Genomic DNA, 23,295 nt, shown 5'->3' on the forward strand with positions numbered 1-23,295 from the left:
GGAAGCATTCCTGAAGTTCAGGGTAATAATTCTACTTTTTGCCCTGCTTCTTCTATGCAGGATCCTGAACTCCACCATCTCATGGTCACCACAGCCAAAGCTACCCCCAACCTTCACTCACCTAACCAGACCTTCTTTGTTTGTCAGTACAAGGTGCAGCAGAGGACCTCTCCCCGTTGGTTCCTGCACGACCTGTGTCAAGAAGTTATCATCAATGCTCTGCAGAAATCTTCGGGACTGTGTGTGCCGAGCTGTGTTGTCTGTCCATCACATGTCGGTGTAGTTGAAGTTCCCCATGAGAACCAGAGCCTGTGACCGTGAGGCTATTTCCAGCTGTCTGTAGAAGGCCTCATCAACTTCTTCCTGATCCGGTCATCTGTCGTAAACACACACAACAGTGTCTCCCTGTTGTGGCCCGTAATTCTTACCCCATAGGCTCTCAACACATTCTTCATCCACCCCTAGACAGAGGTTGCTGCATTTCTGTTGCCCTCTCAGATAGAGAGCAACTCCACCACCACGCCCGCTAGCCTGTCTTTCCTAAAATGTATGCCATGACAGTATCCATGACAGCACTCCAGTCATGCGAGCCATACCATGTCTGTAATTGCAATGAGATCATGGCCCTGCGACTGTACACAGATCTTTAGTTCTTCCTGTTTATTCTCCATGCTGCGTGCGTTGGTGTACAGAAATTTCAGAGAGACAGTCGAGCACAAGGGTTTCCCTGGAGGGGAACAAGAGGATCCACCACAGCCATTCACACCCTTGAGGTGGTTGGCCTTCCGGATCTCATCTTCGGAGTCAGCCACTGCTGTGGTTGGTCTGGCTTATTTTGCAGTTGGCTAAGCTGGTTTGAGCATTGCCACCCTGGATCCCACCTCCCAAGTCCTTCAGTTTAAAGCCCACTTCACCAAGTTGGCCAGCCTGCTGCCAAAGATTCTCTTGCCCCTTCTAGACAGGTGGATCCCATCCCTCTCCAACAGGCTATAATCATCAAAGAATGTCCCATTGTCATAAAAGCCAAAACCCTCGCAACGGCACCAGTCACGCACCCAGGAGTTGATACGCATTATCCACCCATTTGTGGCTCCTCCCTTTCCTCTGACTGGTAAAACGAAGAAGATGACTTGGGCACCAATTTTTTTTATTTGCACTCCTTAATTCTGCCCAGGTTCCGGCTTGCAGTGTCATTCATGCCCACATGAAAGAGTAACAGGGGGTAGTAGTCCATGTTCTTGACAAGTTGTGGCACCCTCTCAGCAACATCTCGAACTTTAGCTCCTGGGAGGCAGCATACCTCACGTGACTCCCTGTCAGGATGGCAGATGGGCACCTCAGTGCCCTTTAACAGGGAGTCACCCACTACCAGCACTTGTCTTCATTTTTTTCCATTCCTATTGTGTGCTGCTGGTTCAGGTCCTCCTGGCAGACTTTGCTCCTGGTTGTCTGGAGCTCACAAAGCTTCATGTTGTTTTTTTGTTTTGATGCCAGAGCGTGGGGGCTGAAGTGTAGTCCTGCTTTTGTGGGTCAACAGGGTTCAAGGTGCCTCATTCTCTGTAGTATCTACTGCAAGAACATGGTTCTGAAACCACCTATCTACCTATGTCTCAGCTCCTCTGATACTATGCAACCCTTTAATTCTTGCAATTCAGCCACCTGACTTAACAGGTCACTGACATGTGCACACTGTGTGCAAGTACTTACCTTACTGCCAGGAGAATGAGAAGAGTAGTCTAGGCACTCACTGCAACCTACCACCTGTACTGAAGTCTTCCTCCTTACCAGTTCCATCTGTATGGATGAACCACACATCCGAAGGGCTTTCTCTGTAGGAGTACTGCTTTTAGCTCTAAGATGAGTGCCAATCATTTTGTCAGAGACCTTGAGCACTTCCCTGGGCTGTGAACCAACAAGCAGGGTGCAATGCCCTTCCCGTGCGAACTGCTGTGCTACTCCTTGACTGATGTGCCATGTCCTATTTGCCTGCCCTGATCGCAGCGTTCCTGGTCGCTAGCACTCCTGAGAGACATTTAAATCTCCCGCGGTTGCTTCCAGCAATGCCCCCTTCGCCACGTCAGCCTCGCTCGTTAGAGATGCCAGCTCCTAGCGAGGCTCTCAGCGCTTCTTCAGGTTTCCCTGGCTCCGGGAACCCCTGTCCACCTCGACATAGCACCCAATCGCTGCACTTACCATGTACACCGCTGCGTAGCTTGCTGACTGACAAAACGACCAAAAAAGACAACACTGCATACATTGACCATTATTATTATATTAATGAAGCCAAAATGTCTATTTAAACTCCCATGGCTCATTAGTCAAAACATGTTTATAAGATGTTTTGAAGCTTTTGGATATAAAATATTGTAAAGATACATTGAAAGACAAGCAAATGGTCCACTGAATGTCTTATGAAAAATCTTTCATGGAAAAAGAGCTGGAAAAGAATGAGAAAAAACACAATTATTTCCAATAAATACTGATATATTTTCCAGTTCTTTCTCAGCGACAATCAGTTCTGATTTTGGTTTGATTTAAGATACTTTTACAATTTTTAAGCTCCTGAATTTAGGATGAAACCATACTTCACGATAGTTTACTTTTTGCCTTTTTTTTTGGTTTTGTGTTTAACTAAAAACTCAATCATTTTATAAATTCTCTTAAGCTGCAAACATCTTATTTCAGAAGTACAGGCATACAATAACCTCAAAAAAAGATTCTGTGCTTGTCAGATGTAGATCTATTTATCCCTCTCAACAACAGCAGAAGTGGAGATCCCATTTCATCCCTTCATTCTATATTTAGAAATCAGGTACACTTTGACATGAGGCAGCTTAATCCCATTTAAAATGTTAGAAGTTGAAATATCAAGAGCTGTCTGAAAAGAGCTCCTGTCAGTCTATTTTTGACAATTTACTCTTTAGAATCAATAGACCCTTTTAATTTCTCATCAGAAAGACATCCATCTTTCTGTAGCTCAAGGATTTGACACCAAGGGCAGACTTTGGCTGCTTTATTTCTAAAAATAATGAGCACAACTTTTACTCATTGCTCACAAAACACCACAAATAAACTATAACACTAAAAAAAATTGAATGGTCTATTTTATACACTTGTTTATATATTTTCATTAAATTATTACACTTATTCTTTAACATTCCCTTTTAGAAATCCAGAATTTTTAATGGAATTTCATGATATTATTGAAATTAAACAACTATCATGAGAAATGATGCTTAAAGCTCTATTCACATCAAAGGGTTCTGGATTGTGCCTGTGTTAAAATTCCCAACCCTTGTGTCTCTCTTCTTGCAGCTGGCAACACTGGTGATCTCAGTTGTGGATATTTTTAAATCAATGCCTGATCAATGACACTAATTATCTACTTAAAATTCCATCTGCATTTCAAAATTGTATTAGCTATACTTGTAATATACAGCTCACACTTGCAGGTTGTGTGTATATTTTGTTCCATTTAAGAAGTTTTAAAAGAAGAGACTATTTAAATTTATCAACAAAAATAAATGTTGATAAAGTCAGGAAAGATACTTCTTTTATTATAATATCCAGCAATCTTGGCCACTATTGAGTAAAATACATTTTTTCAATCTTCAGAGTCCTTTTTCAAAGATTAAACCTTGCACTAGAAATACTTGTCTGGCAAGTATGCAAATGGTCTTAACTAAGTCCTTCTCCTATTTCCTCGAGATTTAGTTAGTACTAGCATCTCGTGGCCTTTATTATTATTATTATTATTATTATTATTATTATTATTATTATTATTATTATTATTATTATTATTATCATTATCTTTCACAAAATTCTTAGTTAATGGACTCAAAATTCTGTTTCGGATTTCAAATGTTAAATAGTCCTGAGGATTCCTATTGAATTTTCAGGTTCATTATGTTATTCTGAGAATTACTAATTAGTTTTAAACACAATGGATAACCTCTCCTGAGATGGATTTGTTAACATAGATAATAACTTTATAATTTGGATTTATATTTTGGATTTTCATTTGGATTTTCATTTACACCTACTGTCTCAAAAAGGATTATTAGGGTTACGTTTCTCTGTGCTTATCTTCTCAAAAAAAATTATCTTGAATTATCCTTTTTTGGCAATATATTTGTGAAATTCATTCAGAACAATATATAGTTACTATGAATCCCAATATGTATTTTTTTTACTGTCTCTGCAGGTCAAGCTATGTAGCAATGGTCTCTTTATGTTGGGATGGAAATGGTACAGGGGACAATCTATGAGTGAGACATCCTGCAATCCACCCATGCTTAGGGAGACAGCAACCTTAGTGTGCAGTGATGGGCAGATATCTCTGGTATCAGCACCAATTCTATTCATGTTAATTCTCTACTGAAGGATTAGAGAGTACATCAGCCAGCAGGTGTGATAAATTTATTATAAACTCTCAGTTTCGGACCTCAGAGTATTTGCAGAGTTGACTTTTGCAGTGGCTATCACTACACTCCTGCAATGCCCACGTTAGACACTAAAAAATAAATCAAACCACCCCTTACAAAAAAGGCTGAACTGCTGAACTGAGACCTATGCATCAACATACATAGCACACTCTTTATTTGCTTTCTAGTCATGATGAGTTTAACACACAACTGTATTTCAAAAACTTTTTTTCAAAAACCCCCCAAACTGAAAAAAAAAAACAAATCACAAAACCCACCCACCCTTAAAGAAGAAAAAAACTATTGTGATTTATCCTTAAGAAGAAAAAAAAGCAGCAGTGCTGGTAGCCTAGATAAATTCACATACTACATAAAGGAAAATAATTTTTTTACTCTGAGCTACTGAAGACTGAGCAGCTTAATTTACTGATGACCTTTTATTTAACATGGTGCATGAGCTATAATTTACAAGATAGGAAGCAAAGGTCAAGTTTATACTTGGTACTAACTGGTAACAAGTACTAATGTGACACTAGGAAGAGACCACAACAACAAAAAGCAGATTAAATAAATTATTTAAATTCTAGAACCTTCATGCCACTGCAATTTAGGCAATTGAAGGGCTGTAAAAACTACAAAATCATATAAAGCAGCTGATGTGCCATCATATTTATGGAAATTTTAAATTCTTTTTTATCCTTTGTTTGAAAGGTGAGAAAAAATAGAAAGAACACACAGGTGAGGGCTTTGTGGAGTATCCACATGCTCATAAATTATTTAACTGTAGAAAACAGCTAATGGAAATACCTTTGATTTTGCAAATGACAAGAATATTATGATATAATCCATTTTATTGATTCCTAAATGGCATTAATAGATACAAATGCATAATATAGAACTTTGTATTGATAAATTTATAACAGAATTCTTTTTTTGGTTAAATAATGAGAGAGAAAAATAAAGTAGCAGGCACGCAAGTCTCCTGAAAAGACTACTTCTATAAAAGAGTAAAATAAAATCTTCATAAAAAGTTCTACAGATTCCATCCAAATCAATTCTACTTTACCTCACTAACTACCATCATGCCAATTTAACTGTCTTAAAAAACCCATCAAGTACATTATCACTTCTGTTTGTACATCAATAATCCTGCTGACGGAGCTACTTCACCTTTTTCTGCTGATTTCAGGCATTGGGAGGAGTTATGGGAGCAACCCCACTGTGGGTAAATACAATCAGAAAGTCAACTCCACACAGGTATTTATCAAGCTTACCTAGTCAATGCTGGACCATACCATTTTTGTGTGATATTTATTCCAGAAGCAATGAATGGAATTAATTCCAACATGGGCAAGGACATTCATACGCTCTTACACATTGCTCTGTACAGCTGACGCCATTGTTATACCCTCATTCCACTCACTACATCCAAATAATTTATTACAACCTGTCTGGTTATCGGTCAAGCTCCCAGACAAGAGCAAAACTGATTGAGGAACCACAGATAGATTTAATTGTTCACTGGAAATTTGAAGGAAATATAGTAGCAAATACGATGTAATGGTTTTATTTGGATGCGCACAAGTCTATGGGACCGGATGGGTTACATCCAAGAGTGCTGAAGGAGTTGGCAGACGTGCTCGCCAAGCCACTTTCCATGATATACCTGAAGTCATGGCTAACCGGGGAGGTCCCAATGGACTGGAGGGTAGCAAATGTAGCACCCATCTGCAAGAAAGGCAGAAAGGAGGATCCGGGAAACTATAGGCCTGTCAGTCTGACCTCGGTACCAGGGAAGGTCATGGGGCAGATCATCTTGAGTGCCATTACAAGTCATATAATGGACAAGCAGGGGATCAGGCCTAGTTAGGATGGGTTTATGAAAGGCAGGTCCTGCCTGACGAACCTGATCTCCTTCTGTGACAAGATGACCTGATTACTGGATGAGCGAAAGGCTGTGGACGTTGTCTACCTAGACTTTTGAAAAACATTTGACACTGTCCCCCATAGAATTCTGATGGAAAAACTGGCGGCTCATGGCCTGGATGAGCATACGATCTGCTGGATCAAGCACTGGCTGGATGGGCGGTCCCAAAGAGTGGTGGTCAGTGGAGTTAAATGCAGCTGGTGGCCGGTCACAAGTGCTGTTCCTCAGGGCTCGGTGCTGGGACCGTTTCTGTTTAACATCTTTATTGATGACCTTGATAAGGACATAGAGCGTATCATCAGTAAGTTTGCAGATGACAGGAAGCAAAGCGGGAATGTTGATCTGCATGAGGACAGGGAGGCTCTACAGGGAGACTTGGATTGATTGGACCGATGGGCCAATGCTAATGGAATGTGCTTCAACAAGGCCAAGTGCCAGGTCCTTTACTTGGGCCACAACAACGCCATGCATCGCTCCAGGCTTGGGGAAGTGTGGCTGGAGAGCTGCCTGGCAGAAAAGGACCTGGGCGTTCTAACTGACAAGCAGCTGAACATGAGCCAGCAGTGTGCCCAGGTGGCCAAGAAAGCCAATGGCATCCTGGCTTGTATTAGAAATAGTGTGACCAGCAGAAGTAGGGAGGTGATTGTGCCCCTGTACTCAACACTGGTAAGGCCACACCTTGAGTACTGTGTCCAGTTTTGTGCACCTCAATACGAGAGAGATATCGAGGTGCTGGAGCGAGTGCAGAGGAGGGCAACGAAGCTGGTGAAGGGCCTGCAGAATAAATCTTATGAGGAGCGACTGAAGGAGCTGGTTAGTTTGAGGAAGAGGAGGTTGAGGGGAGACCTCATTGCTCTCTACAGCTACTTGAAAGGCCATTGTGGAGAGGTTGGTGCTGGTCTCCTCTCACAGGTAATTAGTGAGAGAACAAGAGGGAATGGGTTCAAGCTGCAACAGGGTAGGTTTAGGCTGGACATTAGGAAAAAATTCTTCACAGAAAGAGTGGTCAGACACTGGAATAGGCTGCCCAGGGAGGTGGTGGAGTCACCATCCCTGAATGTGTTTAAGAGTCGTTTAGATGTGGTATTAGGGGATATGGTGTAGGGGAGAACTTTGTAGAGTGGAGTTGATGTTTGGACTCGATGATCCCAAGGATCTTTTCCAACCTAAATGATTCTATGATTCTATTTTACACTAAATTTCATGATGTAACACTAATTTCTCTAACTCTTTACGTATAACAGTTTGTAACTGAAATATTTCTGTTTTGGAAGAAAAAAAAAAGACTGTTAGAGACTGCTGTTCTTCAGCTTGCCTAGAGACCAATGAAATATATTCAAAACTGCTAAGTAATAGGATTTCACTGTCTATCTCACTTCAAAAACTCTCCTCAGTTAATTGTCTTCTGAACATTACAAGATTGTGACAGAAAGTTTAAAAAGTGGAAGAAAATATAATGTGCATTTTGCATACATAATGTCATTATCTAATATATCTGTCTATTTAAGCTATTATTTAATACCTATTTTTAATACTGGATTTAAAATTTTTAAAATAAAATCCCATTAATGGATACTTTATTTCTACTCACTTGTATAGCAAAAAGATGAAACAGAATCAAGTCAAATTTACTTTCCACCAGTTAGCCCTACTTTAGATCCTACTCAACTGAACGTGAGGAGTCTTACTTCCCAGAGATAAAGGTTTCATAAGCCTCTAATTTACTTTCAGCTCTTACATGCCATTTTCTGAAGTGGCTTGGTATAGGATTTTCTGAATCTTTCAGATGTCTAAAGATGGAGATTGATTAGATTAGAATGTAATATATTAAATGTAATGCAATATTATAAAGTTTATGATAGTATTTAGTTGAATTACCTGTCCATCTGATGCTGAGGGAAATAGAGACTAAGATATTCATGAAAATGCCACATTTTTGTAGGGCTTTGAGATTAATTTGACATAGCAATTCTGAGCTTTCCATCCAGTCATGCTTGTATAGCAATACCGTCTCAGTGCAATGGCAATATGAGTAGGATCATAATACAGAAAAGCACATTTTGTATGCCAGCAAATTGAGCACTAATGGAGTATGGAAAAATATTTTAAAAGAGATGGCAAAAGACAAATTTTTTGTCAGATTAAAGTCTCTGAACTTTTTTTAGAGGTGTGCCAAGAAGAATGTTTAATATATTTATATTAATTTCCTTTAGAATTGAAAAATTTAAGAATTTGTAAAACACTGAAATTAAGACACTCAAATTTGTTTTGCATTACAACTTAAATTAGTCAAGATTACATTATATGGAAAATTTCCTAACCTTTTTTAATTTAGGAGATTGTCCAAAATCTCTAGTCTTGGTGCATCTAGCAACAGGTAAATGCTTTTGAGTGCTGCTGATTCGTCAGGAAAAAAAAATAATCCAACCCGCTCTCCTGCCTCAAACATGCAAGGAAAATTTGAGGAAAATCAGATGCATTAACACAATCCATTTTTCCATCCCTCAAATTATTAAAGGAGGTATGATCGTGCATTATTTACTACTGCAAAACCGGCTTGGGAGTCAAATTCTATTCTGACTCTTTGAAAGACATCACATTGATTGAAATTTTGGATAAAATTCAGCCTTTATCTACAATTTCAGGAACATATTATTTAAAAATATCTAAACCCAAAATATCAATATGAATAGATCAAGAATTCTACTTTTATTATAATGAGTGTAACAAAGGTGATAGCATACATGAGTTGTATCAAATTTGATTTCTGAAGTGAATTTTTATTTGATCTTGCTCTCAGCCTGTTCAAGTTTGCTTCTAAGAGTATTCGAATATTGCAATTGTATGAAATGTTTTTGAAAAACTTGTTCTCACTTTTTTCTATTCCCATAGCTATATTTCAGGTAGAAAAACAGTCCTGTACAATATCAAGAATATTGATATTACCACTACCCTTATTAACATTTCCTTGCTTCTTCTGTGCATTTCACCATAATTTGAATTTGCTGTTCCACAGATGTTCTCATACATGAAATAGCTCTGGTTGAAACCTTTTGTTATGCTTTGTTATGCATAGTTCGGAGTTTGGTTTCTGGAAATAACTGTATGAATATTCCTAACTCCTCATAAATGGTCATGAAAGTACAAGTCTCTTTAAATATTTAAAATAATTCTAAATATTTTATCCTATTTACTTACTCTACTTAGGGGTAATTTACTACTTTCCATCTTTCGTTCTCCCATACACCCGTCTGCAGTATCGGAATCACACCACACACACACACACGAACCCAAACCCAACACAAAGCAACAAATTTATCTGTAGACATTAATGAAGTACTACTGCTTCAAATCCTTTCGCTGAAGCTGCTGCAAATTTGATCATTTCTTAAAATTTGTAGTCACCTACACTACCATATACAACTTTCATATGTTCCCATATATTTTCTTTGTTATTTAAAACAGGTGTTAAAAACATTTTCTATAGAAAAAGTGAAGCTGTACAATGATATTAAACAATTTTGTAATTAATATGCTGAGAGACTGATAGCAATGTTCTCAATGAAAGCCCTAATTACTACAGTAATTAAAGAAAAATAAATAGATCTATGATTTCTTCCTCAGAAATGGAATGGTACAGGAATTTCACTGACAACACAGCAGTATGCATCACCTGGTCTTTTATGCATAAGCCACTGTAGCCACTGCTTATATTATTCTGTTTAAAAATAAAAGATTTAGATCGCTACTTTTGCCTTTTTCCCAAAACACCTACTGAAGTCAAGTTAGTCATAAAAATCTAAGACATTATGTTAGCTGGATCAACTTAGATTTGGTGTTAATTTATAAAAGCACAACGATTACCATCAGATTGTATCTTTTTCATTCTAGCTTCATTTTCTTATTGCTTGTACTAAAACAAAATATCAGCCTTAATGAATTTTATTTGCATACTAATTAAATGGAGGGAGTAAGTCCTTTCTAATTATCTTTTGGTAACTAACAAACCTAGCAAAGCAGCCTGAAATACTGATCACACTGCACACAAAGCCAGAAGACCCTGACCTCAACAATGACACAACCTTCTCCCTGTCTGGCAGAGGCCTCTTCCACAGATGAAGGTTGGGAGATAATATGTCAAGAAACCTTCTGTATTTGGAGATGGAGCAAACCGTCCGTAGTACCAAACTTCAGCAGAATAATCATCATGAAAATTATTGGTAAACAGTGGACAGAGGCATATCCTTGATGGCCCAGGTTAGCTATTGGTACTTACGATTCTTATCACTTGTCCTTGTAGGCATGCTCTGCATGCTGGCTACTGTTTCCCTTCATTTGGGATGCCTCATTTCTCCCTATAAAGAAGTGTGTGCTACTTATCTAGTTATGAAAAAAAAAAAAAAAAAGACTCTTCTTTGGACCAAGTGCCTACTTCTAAGTCACACAAATCCTTGCTTCTGTCCCAACCTGTCTTTTTCAAGCCTTTTGCAGATCTGAGAGCTTATTCAGAATGTTCTTTGTTTCTTCTCTTGTTTGTTTTTTGGGTTTTGTTGGTTTTTTGTTGTTTTTTTGGTTGTTGTGTGTTTTTTCCCCTTTTGTTTCTTTTAGCCTCCTGTGGAAAGATACATTAAAAAAGCACCTCCCCTTCTGTATTTTTTTTGTATCACCTATTCACAGTGGCGGCATCGGCAAAGAAAAACAGCCTAGTTTTTCAATAAGCCTTTCAGGATCCAGAATTTTACAACACAGTTCAGTGATAAAGTATATGGCTACATGGACAGTAGGAACTCCTATCTTCTGTTTGTATATACAAGAGCTTCATTACTTCTTTTTACTAGAGAATATAATAGCTAATTCAGCTCAAGTCCCAGATTAATTGCAGAGTCACAACTTTGTAGGATACAGTTCCTATGTGATAAGTAGGACCGCCGTTCTTTCTTCCAAAACACTTTAAAACTCACCCTATTAAAGTGCTTAGTGCACTTTATTGCAATAGGTAAATTGATTAACATATCTCTGCATAATTGCTTTGCCATAATTATTTATTATTTCACCAATCTTCACACCATTTCCACATTTCATCATAAATATGTGTTTACTTGTATATAATCAACAAAAATACTAAACAGAGTTGGCCTTAGCGTTTCCTCTGAACTTCTGGGGAAACACCTTTATATAGTAATGATAAATGCTTTTTGAGATCAACCAGCTAACCTTAATCCATTTATTTGGGCTGTATTGATATTGTGTTATAATTTAAAATTAGTAAGTCATACAACATTACGCCAGAAGTCAAATTCTACATATATTAAATCCCTGCATTTATGTCTCGTAAACTCAAATAATTAAATCAGAATTTTATAAAATCTATTTTTCCATTAATTTGACTATTATTAGTGTTTGTTTTTTTACTTAATTCTTGTTCCTTGCAAGGCTTCGTGAGGGTCTAAGCACTCTGATCTAGTTAAAGATGTCCATGCTTACTGCAGGGGGGTTGGACTAGATGACCTTTAAGGGTCCCTTCCAACCCGACACATTCTATGATTCTATGATTTTATGATTCTATGATTCTATAACTCTTCTTGTTATTTCAAGCAGAGCAGATGTCAGAGTAACTACTTTAGCAGTTAGCAGAAGTATTCTATGGCTGAGCACGGGTATTGAATATTTGCAAAGCTTCAGGAAATCAATGCACTAATAATAAATGAAAGTTCGAAGAACATTTAACAAGGTATTCCTAGATGCTATCACTGTCCTTAACTGCCAATGGACTGAAAAAACTTATTTGTCATCATGTAGCTCACCCACATTATCGTTTTCCTTTACAGAGAGCTGAAACATAATTGCAGATAGCTGTTTTACTAGACTGTCTCTGCTGTTCCCGTTTTTATTATGTCTTCATTTAAACTCCATACTGTACTTTTTTAAAAAAACTACAGCATTCTCTCAATCCCTTTAACTTTTCCTATTAATTGTCTACATTTAGTAAACATGCAGCTATATGGTTGAATAACTGTTCCCTCCTTCCGTACAACTTCCCACATTCCTGACAAATTTCCTGCTAATATCTACCTTTTCTTTGCCCATTGAAAAACTGTAGGTTTATAGGCATAATTGCTTCATTTCTTTACTGATGAATTACAACAATTTGAATCCTAAGCAATCTGTGTAAAAACACTGTACTTTTTCCTGTACAAATTGTATTCAGTTTTCCCTAATTTTGGCATTTTAAGAAATTTTTAAATACATTATTCATCTAGGACCATAATCTGCTTGTCTAAATTGAATGCTAGGAGGTCACAATCACTCCCAAACACTAACTTTGGCTGAATGAAAGATTTGGTTTTATCCAAAGTAGAAAATTATCTGTTAAAGGCAAACCCATGTACAATTATCAGCCAATTTATTTTGAAACGGTAATGATGTGTTCATTGCTTCCATAAGCTGACAACACAGCGATCCAAGTCATATTCTCCTAATAATAGATCTTTTCCCAGTCTATGTAGTTTAACCGTCATTTCTTGTGTGACTAAACCCCTTTGTTTGTAACCATGTATGTACAATGACCTAGTTTGTTCCACCCAAATAAAAATTTCATCTATAACCACCTTGAATTTTCCCTTGAAAATTCAGAGAAAGGAGTTAAATATAGATTTAGTACATAAAAGGCATTCCTTGTTCCATAGCAATTACTCGGTCCCTCATGAACAAAATAAAATAAACTAAGACTAATTTATTTCAGATTAATTTATTGAAGACTGAAGAAATTTTTCATCTCACCTCATCTACACAATTCTATAGATTTATGTCTGAATGAACCAAAAGGTACCTAACCAAGCAGTCTGGTCATAAGTTATTAAACCAATTAAATATTTGAACATGACAAATTAATAAGACATTCAAATCTGTACCCTGTTGAATACTGTGAACCTGATTTACGCAGCATGAGAAGTCAGAGAGCTAGCAATCTTCTAATTAGGTGACCTGCTGCTTTGTGTCTACGTGAGATGGAAAGATACCAGACGTAAAGCTAAAGGCTATGAGCACTCCTAATGTGTGCACACACTACAGGGTAATGTGAAGGAAATGATAAATCTGAACAATGATAACACGGTACAAACAACTCCATAGCACACAAACAGAGCCAAATGGAAACAGTTTTTAAATGCACATTTTTGGGAAGACCAGCATACTGTTTGATGAGCATTCATGTGTTAGTTAAGATTTCAAGAACATTTATTACTTCAAATTAAGACAAGTCCTTCCACAATATATCATTTTCTTTCAAATCACAACTTCATTCAAAACAGAATTTCTTACTTACCAAATTTGTACATGAGGATAATTATATAGATTGGGATATTACTTATTCACTACAGGGTTTCTATCTACGAGTACATAACAAGCGTTCCAGTAAATCGTGGAGATCTAAGAATGGAAATGCTTCTGGCAGTGTAAAATATTCGTAAGATTTAATTTACATACTTATTAATTATATAAATTGATATAAAATATAATAATTAAATGTATGAGGGGAACTGTATGTATTTGAATGTCTCTAAATAATCAGCATGGTTCTCATTGTCATATTAATGATTAAGATTATTATTAATTAGTAATGCTTAATTATTAAGATTAGATGGTGACCTAAGACACAACATTTCTTTGAGGTCGCCCAGGACAGAGCTTTTGAATCAGTTTCTTTCTTGCTTCCTCACTGGTAATAATTAAACAGAAGTCAGTGTCCATAAGTCCTTCTACCATAAGTCCATATAGCAGCTCCAGCCACTGTGTGCTCATGTTGTCAGACAGCTTACCAATGGGTGGGAAGTTGAGCTTCACAGATTTCATGAACTTAGACTACACTGTCGATCATGGTTGGTTTACAAACACCAGACAAACATCATTTGAAACAGTGACATATATTCTTGGATATCTAAACTGATTTAATTTCAACCTAGACTTTAGCTGGTTTTAAAGCTATAATTTTAAAACAGAGTTTAGGTATGTCAACAAGTGGGATTTCATTTACCAATAACACTGTATTGACACATTTTAATAAAATCCTTCATAAGGATGTTTATTCCTCCTTAGCATTAGCACTGTGATGTCAAGACCAAGAACCCTGCTGGTACGCAGAAGAGAGGAAGAAAAATTGCCTTAATTATGTTATTGACAGGAATGACTGAGCTCCTGGATACTTGCCTAACGAGCCTGATGACTGAGATTTCTCAGTATTTAAAAGTTAATTTTTATCTTTTTAATGTTCAGTGTACTAACATGTATTTTTTTAACATGACTTTTTAAACATAATTACTTATTACAAATAGGACACAAACACAGCACTAAAAGTCTAATGTGATATGTGTTGACAGTTTAAATTCTTTTTTTTTTTGACAGATTTTATATAATCTAACAGATACTGTCAAAAAGCTTCAGAATAGATGTCCTTCACACAGAATGTATAAGACTATTGTCATTAGGAACAGAAAACGTATTTACAGTAATTTAATCATTTCTCATTCCTACAGTGTCCTTGACACAAAAAGTTAAGATTTGAGTTTCCACTAAACTTCAGCTAAAATGGGTAGTCTCCAGATCTTCTGACAGATACCCAAGTGTTTAAACCTTTTAGCTACATGTCAGAAAAGACAAAAATAACAATGCTATCAAACTTTTCATTGCATTTAACAAGATAAAGTGTCCCGTAATTGACCAAAAAGACTGAAAATGTATGTTTAATTACTATATCAAACAAAATTAGAAATGATACCGAGCTTTCAGAAGGTTTATGTACAGGTATAACATAAATAATAACGTAACAGGTAAGTTTCCTTCACTTTAGCAAAAATTTGGACCTTATGCCAAAAATTTACTAAAATTAGTAAAACGTTCACAAGTGTCTGAACATATAATTTTATCATGGAAAACTTAGTGTACATGGCAAACTGAATTATTTGAGACTGTATTATCTTCCCACTCTCCTTAAAACAAAAAATCTCTCTCCAGCCCCAGTAACTCAGTATATGCTCAATATGTACCTTTTCAACATTGTGTGCAGGTTAAAAAATGGTTAAAAAAAGCATCATTCAACAAATAAAATGCACTCACCCTCTCTTCGATTAAGCTTTGCAAATCCAGGGCTGTGACTGCTAGACAGCTCTGATGAACTGCTGAATGACGACTGAGGCAAAGCAGACACCAACTGATCATCACAATTATCTGCCAGTGAAAAATAGCACATTCAGGTTAATACAACAAACATCTCTTACTGGAACTGTAACCAAAAAGAACAATATAAAAATCTCTGAATCAACCCTGTACGTGAGAGCAGCACATCTATAAATTTTTCCTCTTGCACTATTATACATAAAAGCATTGGTACTAAGGCAGCAGTGGTTTGAGTGGGGTTTTTGTTTTTTTTTTTTTTTTTTTTTTTAAACCCCGTATTTCATGAGACTACCAGGCTATAATTTATTATGTTCTTCAATTGGGTGTACATGTCCACTTCTGACCTACCTTCTGAGATCATACTGATAAATGGTTCACAGCTCACTATAATTTGCATGGATAGTAGCTGATGACTTCTAACCGTGGTGGTAGCATGAAGTTACAACTACAGCACATACTCATTATTTTCTTTAGACCTGATGCCAGCACAGGTCTGTGCAATCACATGTGATGTACAATCACATTAAATACAGCTATTTATTCAAAAAACTCTGAACCAAATGAAATAAAAAATCATCTTATCCCTTTTAAGCACTGTAAGAAAGACAAAACAGAAAATCTTTTGCTTTGCCAATGGTACACGTTTGATAAAGACGTAGCACAAAATCATTATCACACAGTTATTAGTATGCAAGTCATAACATCATACAGAATGAAACCTGAGTGTTTCAGAAAAAGAAGACTTAACTGCAGTTCACAATCAATTAACATAAGCAAGCAAATGTTAATGAATACTTTGGATGTTAAATGCCTCTCCAGCTCAATTGCTATACAGGATATGCGTTAATTCTCCATTTAAATTTGAAAAATATAAATTGAGAATCAATATCTGTTCTAGTTTTAGCTGAAAGAAAACTGGTTTTAAAACACTAGAAGAGTAAGCAAGTCTTTCCCTAGCTATACTGTGCTGGCTAATCTATTGTTTAGAAAATAAGAGGAAATTATGTAAACTATTACTCTTTATGAAACGCTTCCTTTTAGGAAAAACACATTCTCTGGATGCAACTGATAAATGACATGCCACAGGTGAGTCCTTCTTCTTCTGTTTGTCTACCAGAATTCCACTATCAAAATAATGAATATTAACTAATACAAAATCTTTTCTGGACTCAGTGATAATTAAGTGTTTCTGCTGAGTAATCACGAATATTTACAATTAGCAGCAAGACTATTAGCTGAATGTCTCAAGGGGATCTTTTTATCACCTTCAAAAATTATTTTTATTTTAAAGATGGTTCATTTGGTCCTTTAAGCAAAACTCTTCCTAAAGAAAAGGCCGGATACTGACTACAGAATCATAGAATCATTTAGGTTGGAAAAGATCCTTGGGATCATCGAGTCCAAACATCAACTCCACTCTACAAAGTTCCCCCCTACACCATATCCCCTAATACCATATCTAAACGACTCTTAAACACATTCAGGGATGGTGACTCCACCACCTCCCTGGGCAGCCTATTCCAGTGTCTGACCACTCTTTCTGTGAAGAATTTTTTCCTAATGTCCAGCCTAAACCTACCCTGTTGCAGCTTGAACCCATTCCCTCTTGTTCTCTCACTAATTACCTGTGAGAGGAGACCAGCACCAACCTCTCCACAATGGCCTTTCAAGTAGCTGTAGAGAGCAATGAGGTCTCCCCTCAACCTCCTCTTCCTCAAACTAACCAGCTCCTTCAGTCGCTCCTCATAAGATTTATTCTGCAGGCCCTTCACCAGCTTCGTTGCCCTCCTCTGCACTCGCTCCAGCACCTCGATATCTCTCTCGTATTGAGGTGCACAAAACTGGACACAGTACTCAAGGTGTGGCCTTACCAGTGTTGAGTACAGGGGCACAATCACCTCCCTACTTCTGCTGGTCACACTATTTCTAATACAAGCCAGGATGCCATTGGCTTTCTTGGCCACCTGGGCACACTGCTGGCTCATGTTCAGCTGCTTGTCAGTTAGAACGCCCAGGTCCTTTTCTGCCAGGCAGCTCTCCAGCCACACTTCCCCAAGCCTGGAGCGATGCATGGCGTTGTTGTGGCCCAAGTAAAGGACCTGGCACTTGGCCTTGTTGAAGCACATTCCATTAGCATTGGCCCATCGGTCCAATCTATCCAAGTCTCCCTGTAGAGCCTCCCTGTCCTCATGCAGATCAACATTCCCGCTTTGCTTCCTGTCATCTGCAAACTTACTGATGATACGCTCTATGTCCTTATCAAGGTCATCAATAAAGATGTTAAACAGAAACGGTCCCAGCACCGAGCCCTGAGGAACAGCACTTGTGACCGGCCACCAGCTGCATTTAACTCCACTGACCACCACTCTTTGGGACCGCCCATCCAGCCAGTGCTTGATCCAGCAGATCGTATGCTCATCCAGGCCATGAGCCGCCAGTTTTTCCATCAGAATTCTATGGGGGACAGTGTCAAATGTTTTTCAAAAGTCTAGGTAGACAACGTCCACAGCCTTTCGCTCATCCAGTAATCAGGTCATCTTGTCACAGAAGGAGATCAGGTTCGTCAGGCAGGACCTGCCTTTCATAAACCCATCCTAACTAGGCCTGATCCCCTGCTTGTCCATTATATGACTTGTAATGGCACTCAAGATGATCTGCCCCATGACATTCCCTGCTACCGAGGTCAGACTGACAGGCCTATAGTTTCCCGGATCCTCCTTTCTGCCTTTCTTGCAGATGGGTGCTACATTTGCCACCCTCCAGTCCATTGGGACCTCCCCGGTTAGCCATGACTTCAGGTATATCATGGAAAGTGGCTTGGCGAGCACGTCTGCCAACTCCTTCAGCACTCTTGGATGTAACCCATCCGGTCCCATAGACTTGTGCACATCCTAGCGGGGTAGCAGGTCACTGATCACTTCCTCTTTAATTGTGATGACCTCGTTCAGCTTCCCCTCCCTGTCCCCTAGCTCATGAGGCTGGGTGCCCAGGGAACAGCTAGTTCCGCTGCTAAAGACTGACGCAAATAGGCATTGAGCACCTCAGCCTTTTCCTCATCCTTTGTGACTATGTTTCCCTCTGCATCCAATAAGAAGGGGAGATTTTCCCTAATCCTCCTTTTGTTGTTAATGAATTTATAGAAACATTTTTTATTATCCTTAACAGCTGTAGCTAGGTTGAGCTCTAGCTGTGCTTTGGCTCTCCTAATTTTCTCCCTGCATAGCTTCACTACATCTTTATAGTCTTCATTAGAGACCTGCCCCCTCTTCCAAAGGTCATAGACTCTCCTTTTGTTCTTGAGGTCCAGCCAAAGGTCCCTATTTAGCCAGGCCGGTCTCCTTCCCCGCCTACTTGTTTTTCGGCACACAGGGACAGCCTCATCCTGTGCCTTTAAGACTTCTCTCTTGAAGTATGTCCAGGGCAGTATATCCTTCAGGGCAGCCTCCCAAGGGATTTTGTCAAGCAGTCTTCTGAACAGGTCAAAGTTTGCCCTCCGGAAGCCTAAGGTGGCAGTTTTACTAACGCCTCTCTTTGTTTCTCCAAGAATCAAAAACTCAATCATCTCATGATCACTGTGCCCTAGACGGCCACCAGCCTTTACTTCCCCCACAAGTTCTTCCCTGTTCACAAGAAGCAGGTCCAGGAGGGCACCTTCCCTCGTTGGCTCACTTACCGGCTGTGTGAGGAAGTTATCCTCCACACATTCCAGGAACCTCCTGGATTGTTCCCTCTCTGCTGCGTTGTATTCCCAGCAGATGTCTGGGAGGTTAAAGTCCCCCATACGAACAATGGCAAGTGACTATGAGCCCTCCCCCAGCTACTTATAGAAAGTTTCATCCACCTCACTGCTTTGACTGGGAGGTCTATAGCAGACTCCCACAGCGATATCAGCTTTATTGGCCCTTAACCTAATCCAAACACTCTCAACCCCATCATCATTATATTTGATTTCTGAGCTCTCATAGCATTCTCTAACATACAGGGCCACTCCACCGCCTCTCCTTTCCTGTCTATCCCTCCTGAAGAGCTTGTAGCCTCAATTGTGGCACTCCAGTCATATGAGGCATACCACCACGTTTCTGTGATAGCCGCTATGTCATAGTTTCCTGGTGCATCATGGCTTCAAGCTCCCCCTGTTTGTTGCTCATATTGCGTGCATTGGTATAGATGCACTTCATATGAGCTAATGATTCCAACACCTTTTTGTGAGTATGGGCCCCATTTCCTGCCAGACCCTTCTCAGGTGCTTCCATGATTTCTAAACATCTATCCCTTCTCTCAAATGAAATGGCAGAGCGAGAGTCCTCACTAGACCACCATCCTTCAAGCCCTGGCATCCTTCTCTTGGGTTTACTCCTGACAGGCCCAGTTATCTCCCCTTCCCCCCTCATATCTAGTTTAAGGCCCTGTCAATGAGCCCTGCTATCTCCTGCCCCAAAATTCTTTTCCCCTTCTGGGACAGGTGCGTGCCACCTGCAACCAGCAGGCCAGGTGTCTCATATAGCAGCCTATGATCAAAAAACCCAAAGCCCTGCCGATAACACCAGTCCCAGAGCCACAAGTTGACCTGTTGCCTCTTCCTGTTAATTTCCTCATTCATGACTGCCACTAAAGGGATAGAGGAGAACACAACTTCCTTTCCTGATCCCTTAAGCAGCTGTCCCAAGGCTCTAAAATCTCTTTTAATTAATTCTGGGCTCCTTCTACCCACTTCATCACTACCCACCTGAAATACTACAAGGGGGTAATAGTCAGAGGAGTTTATTAGGGCAGGAAGTTTGTCCAACACATCCCTGACCCGTGCCCCAGGGAGGCTGCAGACCTCCCTGTGAAATGGGTCAGGACGGCTTATTGGCCCCTTTGCCCCCCTCAGTAGAGAGTCAATGAGAGTCACTATGCTACAGGCAGAAGTTCTCTCAAATCCCATAAGTAACATATAGTCACTAAAAACAAGAGAATATATTATTTGCCCTTGATAAGATTACATACACCATACTTCTACCAAATTCAGGGTACCTCACTTATGTGAAAGGAACAAATAAAATTATTATTTACTTTCATAATTTTATTTCCTACTCTAACCTTCAATAATACAAACTGCAAAATTTTATAACTACTCTTTATTGTCCAACTACAAGCTCATATTTCACTTCTTTTTACACAGATTAGATTTATAATGGCGAAAGATGCTGTGATACCTGGGACAAACTGTCCAACTGGTAAGCATGGAAGAAGAAAAAAAATGAAGGAAAACAAGATTTCATCTTATGAGCAAATATATCATGAAAGAAGGATGTGGACCTGTTGGAGCGAGTCCAGAGGAGGGCCACAAAGATGATCAAAGGGCTGGAGCACCTCTCCTCTGAAGACAGGCTGAGACAGTTGGGGTTGTTCAGCCTGGAGAAGAGAAGGCTACAGGGAGACCTTAGAGTGGCCTTCCAGTACCTGAAGGGGGCCTACAAGAAAGCTGTGGAGGGGCTGTCTGCAAGGGTATGTAGCGATAGGACGCGGGGCAATGGTTTTAAACTAGAGCAGGGTAGGTTTAGATTAGACATTAGGAAGAAGTTCTTTACAATGAGGGTGGTGAGACAGTGGCACAGGTTGCCCAGAGTGGTGGTGGAGGCCCCAGGCCTGGAGACATTCAAGGCCAGGCTTGATAAGGCTCTGAGCAACCTGATGTAGTTGAAGATGTCCCTGCTTACTGCAGAGGGGTTGGCCCTTTAACTGCAGGTTAAAGGTCCCTTCCAATCCAACACATTCTATGATTCTATGATATCGCACCGGTAAGTCTTAGAAAAGGATCCCATTAGTGAAAGGTTTCTTTACAGCACAGAAAATAAAAGGAACGTAATAGTCATAAACTACACCAGAAAGAGTATGATGCTACTGTGTTTCCCATAGAGAGCTACTTACACTGCTGATGCAAGAGAGCACTTCATGTGCCACTGATCCTTTTTCTACTGTTAAAGTAGAAAAAGGTCTTTTCTACATTACAAGACCAGATACCAAGATGAAAATTAAGAAGAGAGAATAGAAAGGCATTTTCCCCAAAATCTATGTACATGATCTAAAATCACAGAATCATAGAATCACTGAACGCTTTGGGTTGGAAAGGACATTTAAAGGTCATCTAGTCCAACCCCCCTGCAGTGAGCAGGGACATCTTCAACTAGATCAGGTTGCTCACAGCCCCGTCCAATCTGACCTTCAATGTTTACAGGGATGGGGCATCTACCACCTCTCCAGGCAACCTGTTCCAGTCTTTCACCACCCTCATCATAAAGAAATTACCCCTTGTCCTATGGCAACAGGCTCTACTAAAAAGTTTTTCACCATCTTTCTTATAAGGCCCCTTTAAGTATTGAAAGGCCGCAATAAGGTGTCCCTCCAGGCTGAACAACCTCAACTCTCTCAGCCTGTCTTCAGAGAAGAGATGCTCCATCCCTCTGGTCACCTTTGTGGCCCTCCTCTAGACCTGATCGAACAGATCCATGTCTTCCCTGTGCTGAGGACTCCAGAGCTGGACACAACAGAATATCTCATGACTTTCATATGCCTTATATTTTCAGCTTTGCTCTTCTGGTGAAGGGTGGCATATGTTATGAAGTGAATCACCAGGAATGCGACCATATGATTCACACTTACGAGCACTAGAAGGTAAATAACAGCAGATACACTATTTTTGCAACACCCTTGGGTTTGTCTAAATCTTCATAATTTTTTAATCAATAAGGTAAAAAAACCCACACATTTCCACTGGATGGATGAGACAGCTGTCTTTGTGTTACTCGCTTCTGCTGAGTACACTTTTCACCTTTTTTTCCTCTGAATGTACAAGTTAGAAAGAAATCAATGATACTGGGTTATTTTCACATATTGTGTGAAACTCATATATTGCTTTGGGATATTCCCAGAAGAACTCATTGAGCACTTACGTAGTATTTATCCTATAATAATTTGTGTCATCTCAAATTATAATAGAAAGGTACATAAATAGTTGAATACAGACAATATGTTATCCAAAATACAACAGGGCAAGATATTTTTTTGCCTTTACACAATAATGATTAAAGAGAAATGAGCAATGTATAATTATTAGATCTACTCTGTATAATTATATTTCTATTTTACAATAGCCGCTATGTTTTATTTCAGGAAAATAACTTCATATCAACTTATTTTTTATTGCTTAGTGCATGTTGCTTAAAACATGTTCTTGTTGCATCTTACAGTGGGCAATGTAACTCAAAATCTAGTAAGAATTCTAGAATTAAATCCAAAACACTTTGTAGAAAATGGCAAGCACCAGATGGTCAGTATCAACTTGTTTATCAAACTTAGTAGAAGCAAATAAAACATAATCTGTACATCATGACAATTCCATATGGTCTCACCGCCAGTTAGACATATTACACAATGAAACACTGAATTCAGTGTTTTCCCACATGTTACTCGTCAGCTCTTCCTTTCTCTTAGACACTCTTCCTCTGTACGCAGAACAGATCTCACTGCTGAAGGCAATCTAGGGATATTTCACATAGGTCCTTCATGCTAAATGAATACCTAAGTAGTCTATTCTAATATGGGTTTTAAACCAAAGAATTTTAGTTAAAAACTATGCATCGTATAGCTTTTATTAGATTTTTGTGCATAATCTTTTTTTCTTTTTTAAACAATAGCTAATGATACCAAAAATGTAAACAAACCATAGGTTTCTGTAATATGAACAAAAATCTGATGTCAAATAAGGATTTGTGAAGGAAAGAATATGTA

At 38.9% G+C, this 23,295-nt stretch overlaps 1 protein-coding gene across 3 annotated transcripts in view; it reads right to left on the minus strand.

The window, feature by feature from the left end:
- Positions 1 to 23,295, minus strand: part of CNTNAP4 (contactin associated protein family member 4) — a 249,043-nt gene that overhangs the window by 182,400 nt on the left and 43,348 nt on the right. For all 3 annotated transcript variants that reach the window (XM_074570147.1, XM_074570146.1, XM_074570145.1), the window contains exon 2: positions 15,463 to 15,573. In XM_074570147.1, the coding sequence (XP_074426248.1) occupies positions 15,463 to 15,573 (111 nt within the window). The remainder of the gene's footprint in view (positions 1 to 15,462; positions 15,574 to 23,295) is intronic.

This window comes from Larus michahellis, chromosome Z (genome assembly GCF_964199755.1).
Source record: "Larus michahellis chromosome Z, bLarMic1.1, whole genome shotgun sequence".
Taxonomy (NCBI): Eukaryota; Metazoa; Chordata; class Aves; order Charadriiformes; family Laridae; genus Larus; species Larus michahellis.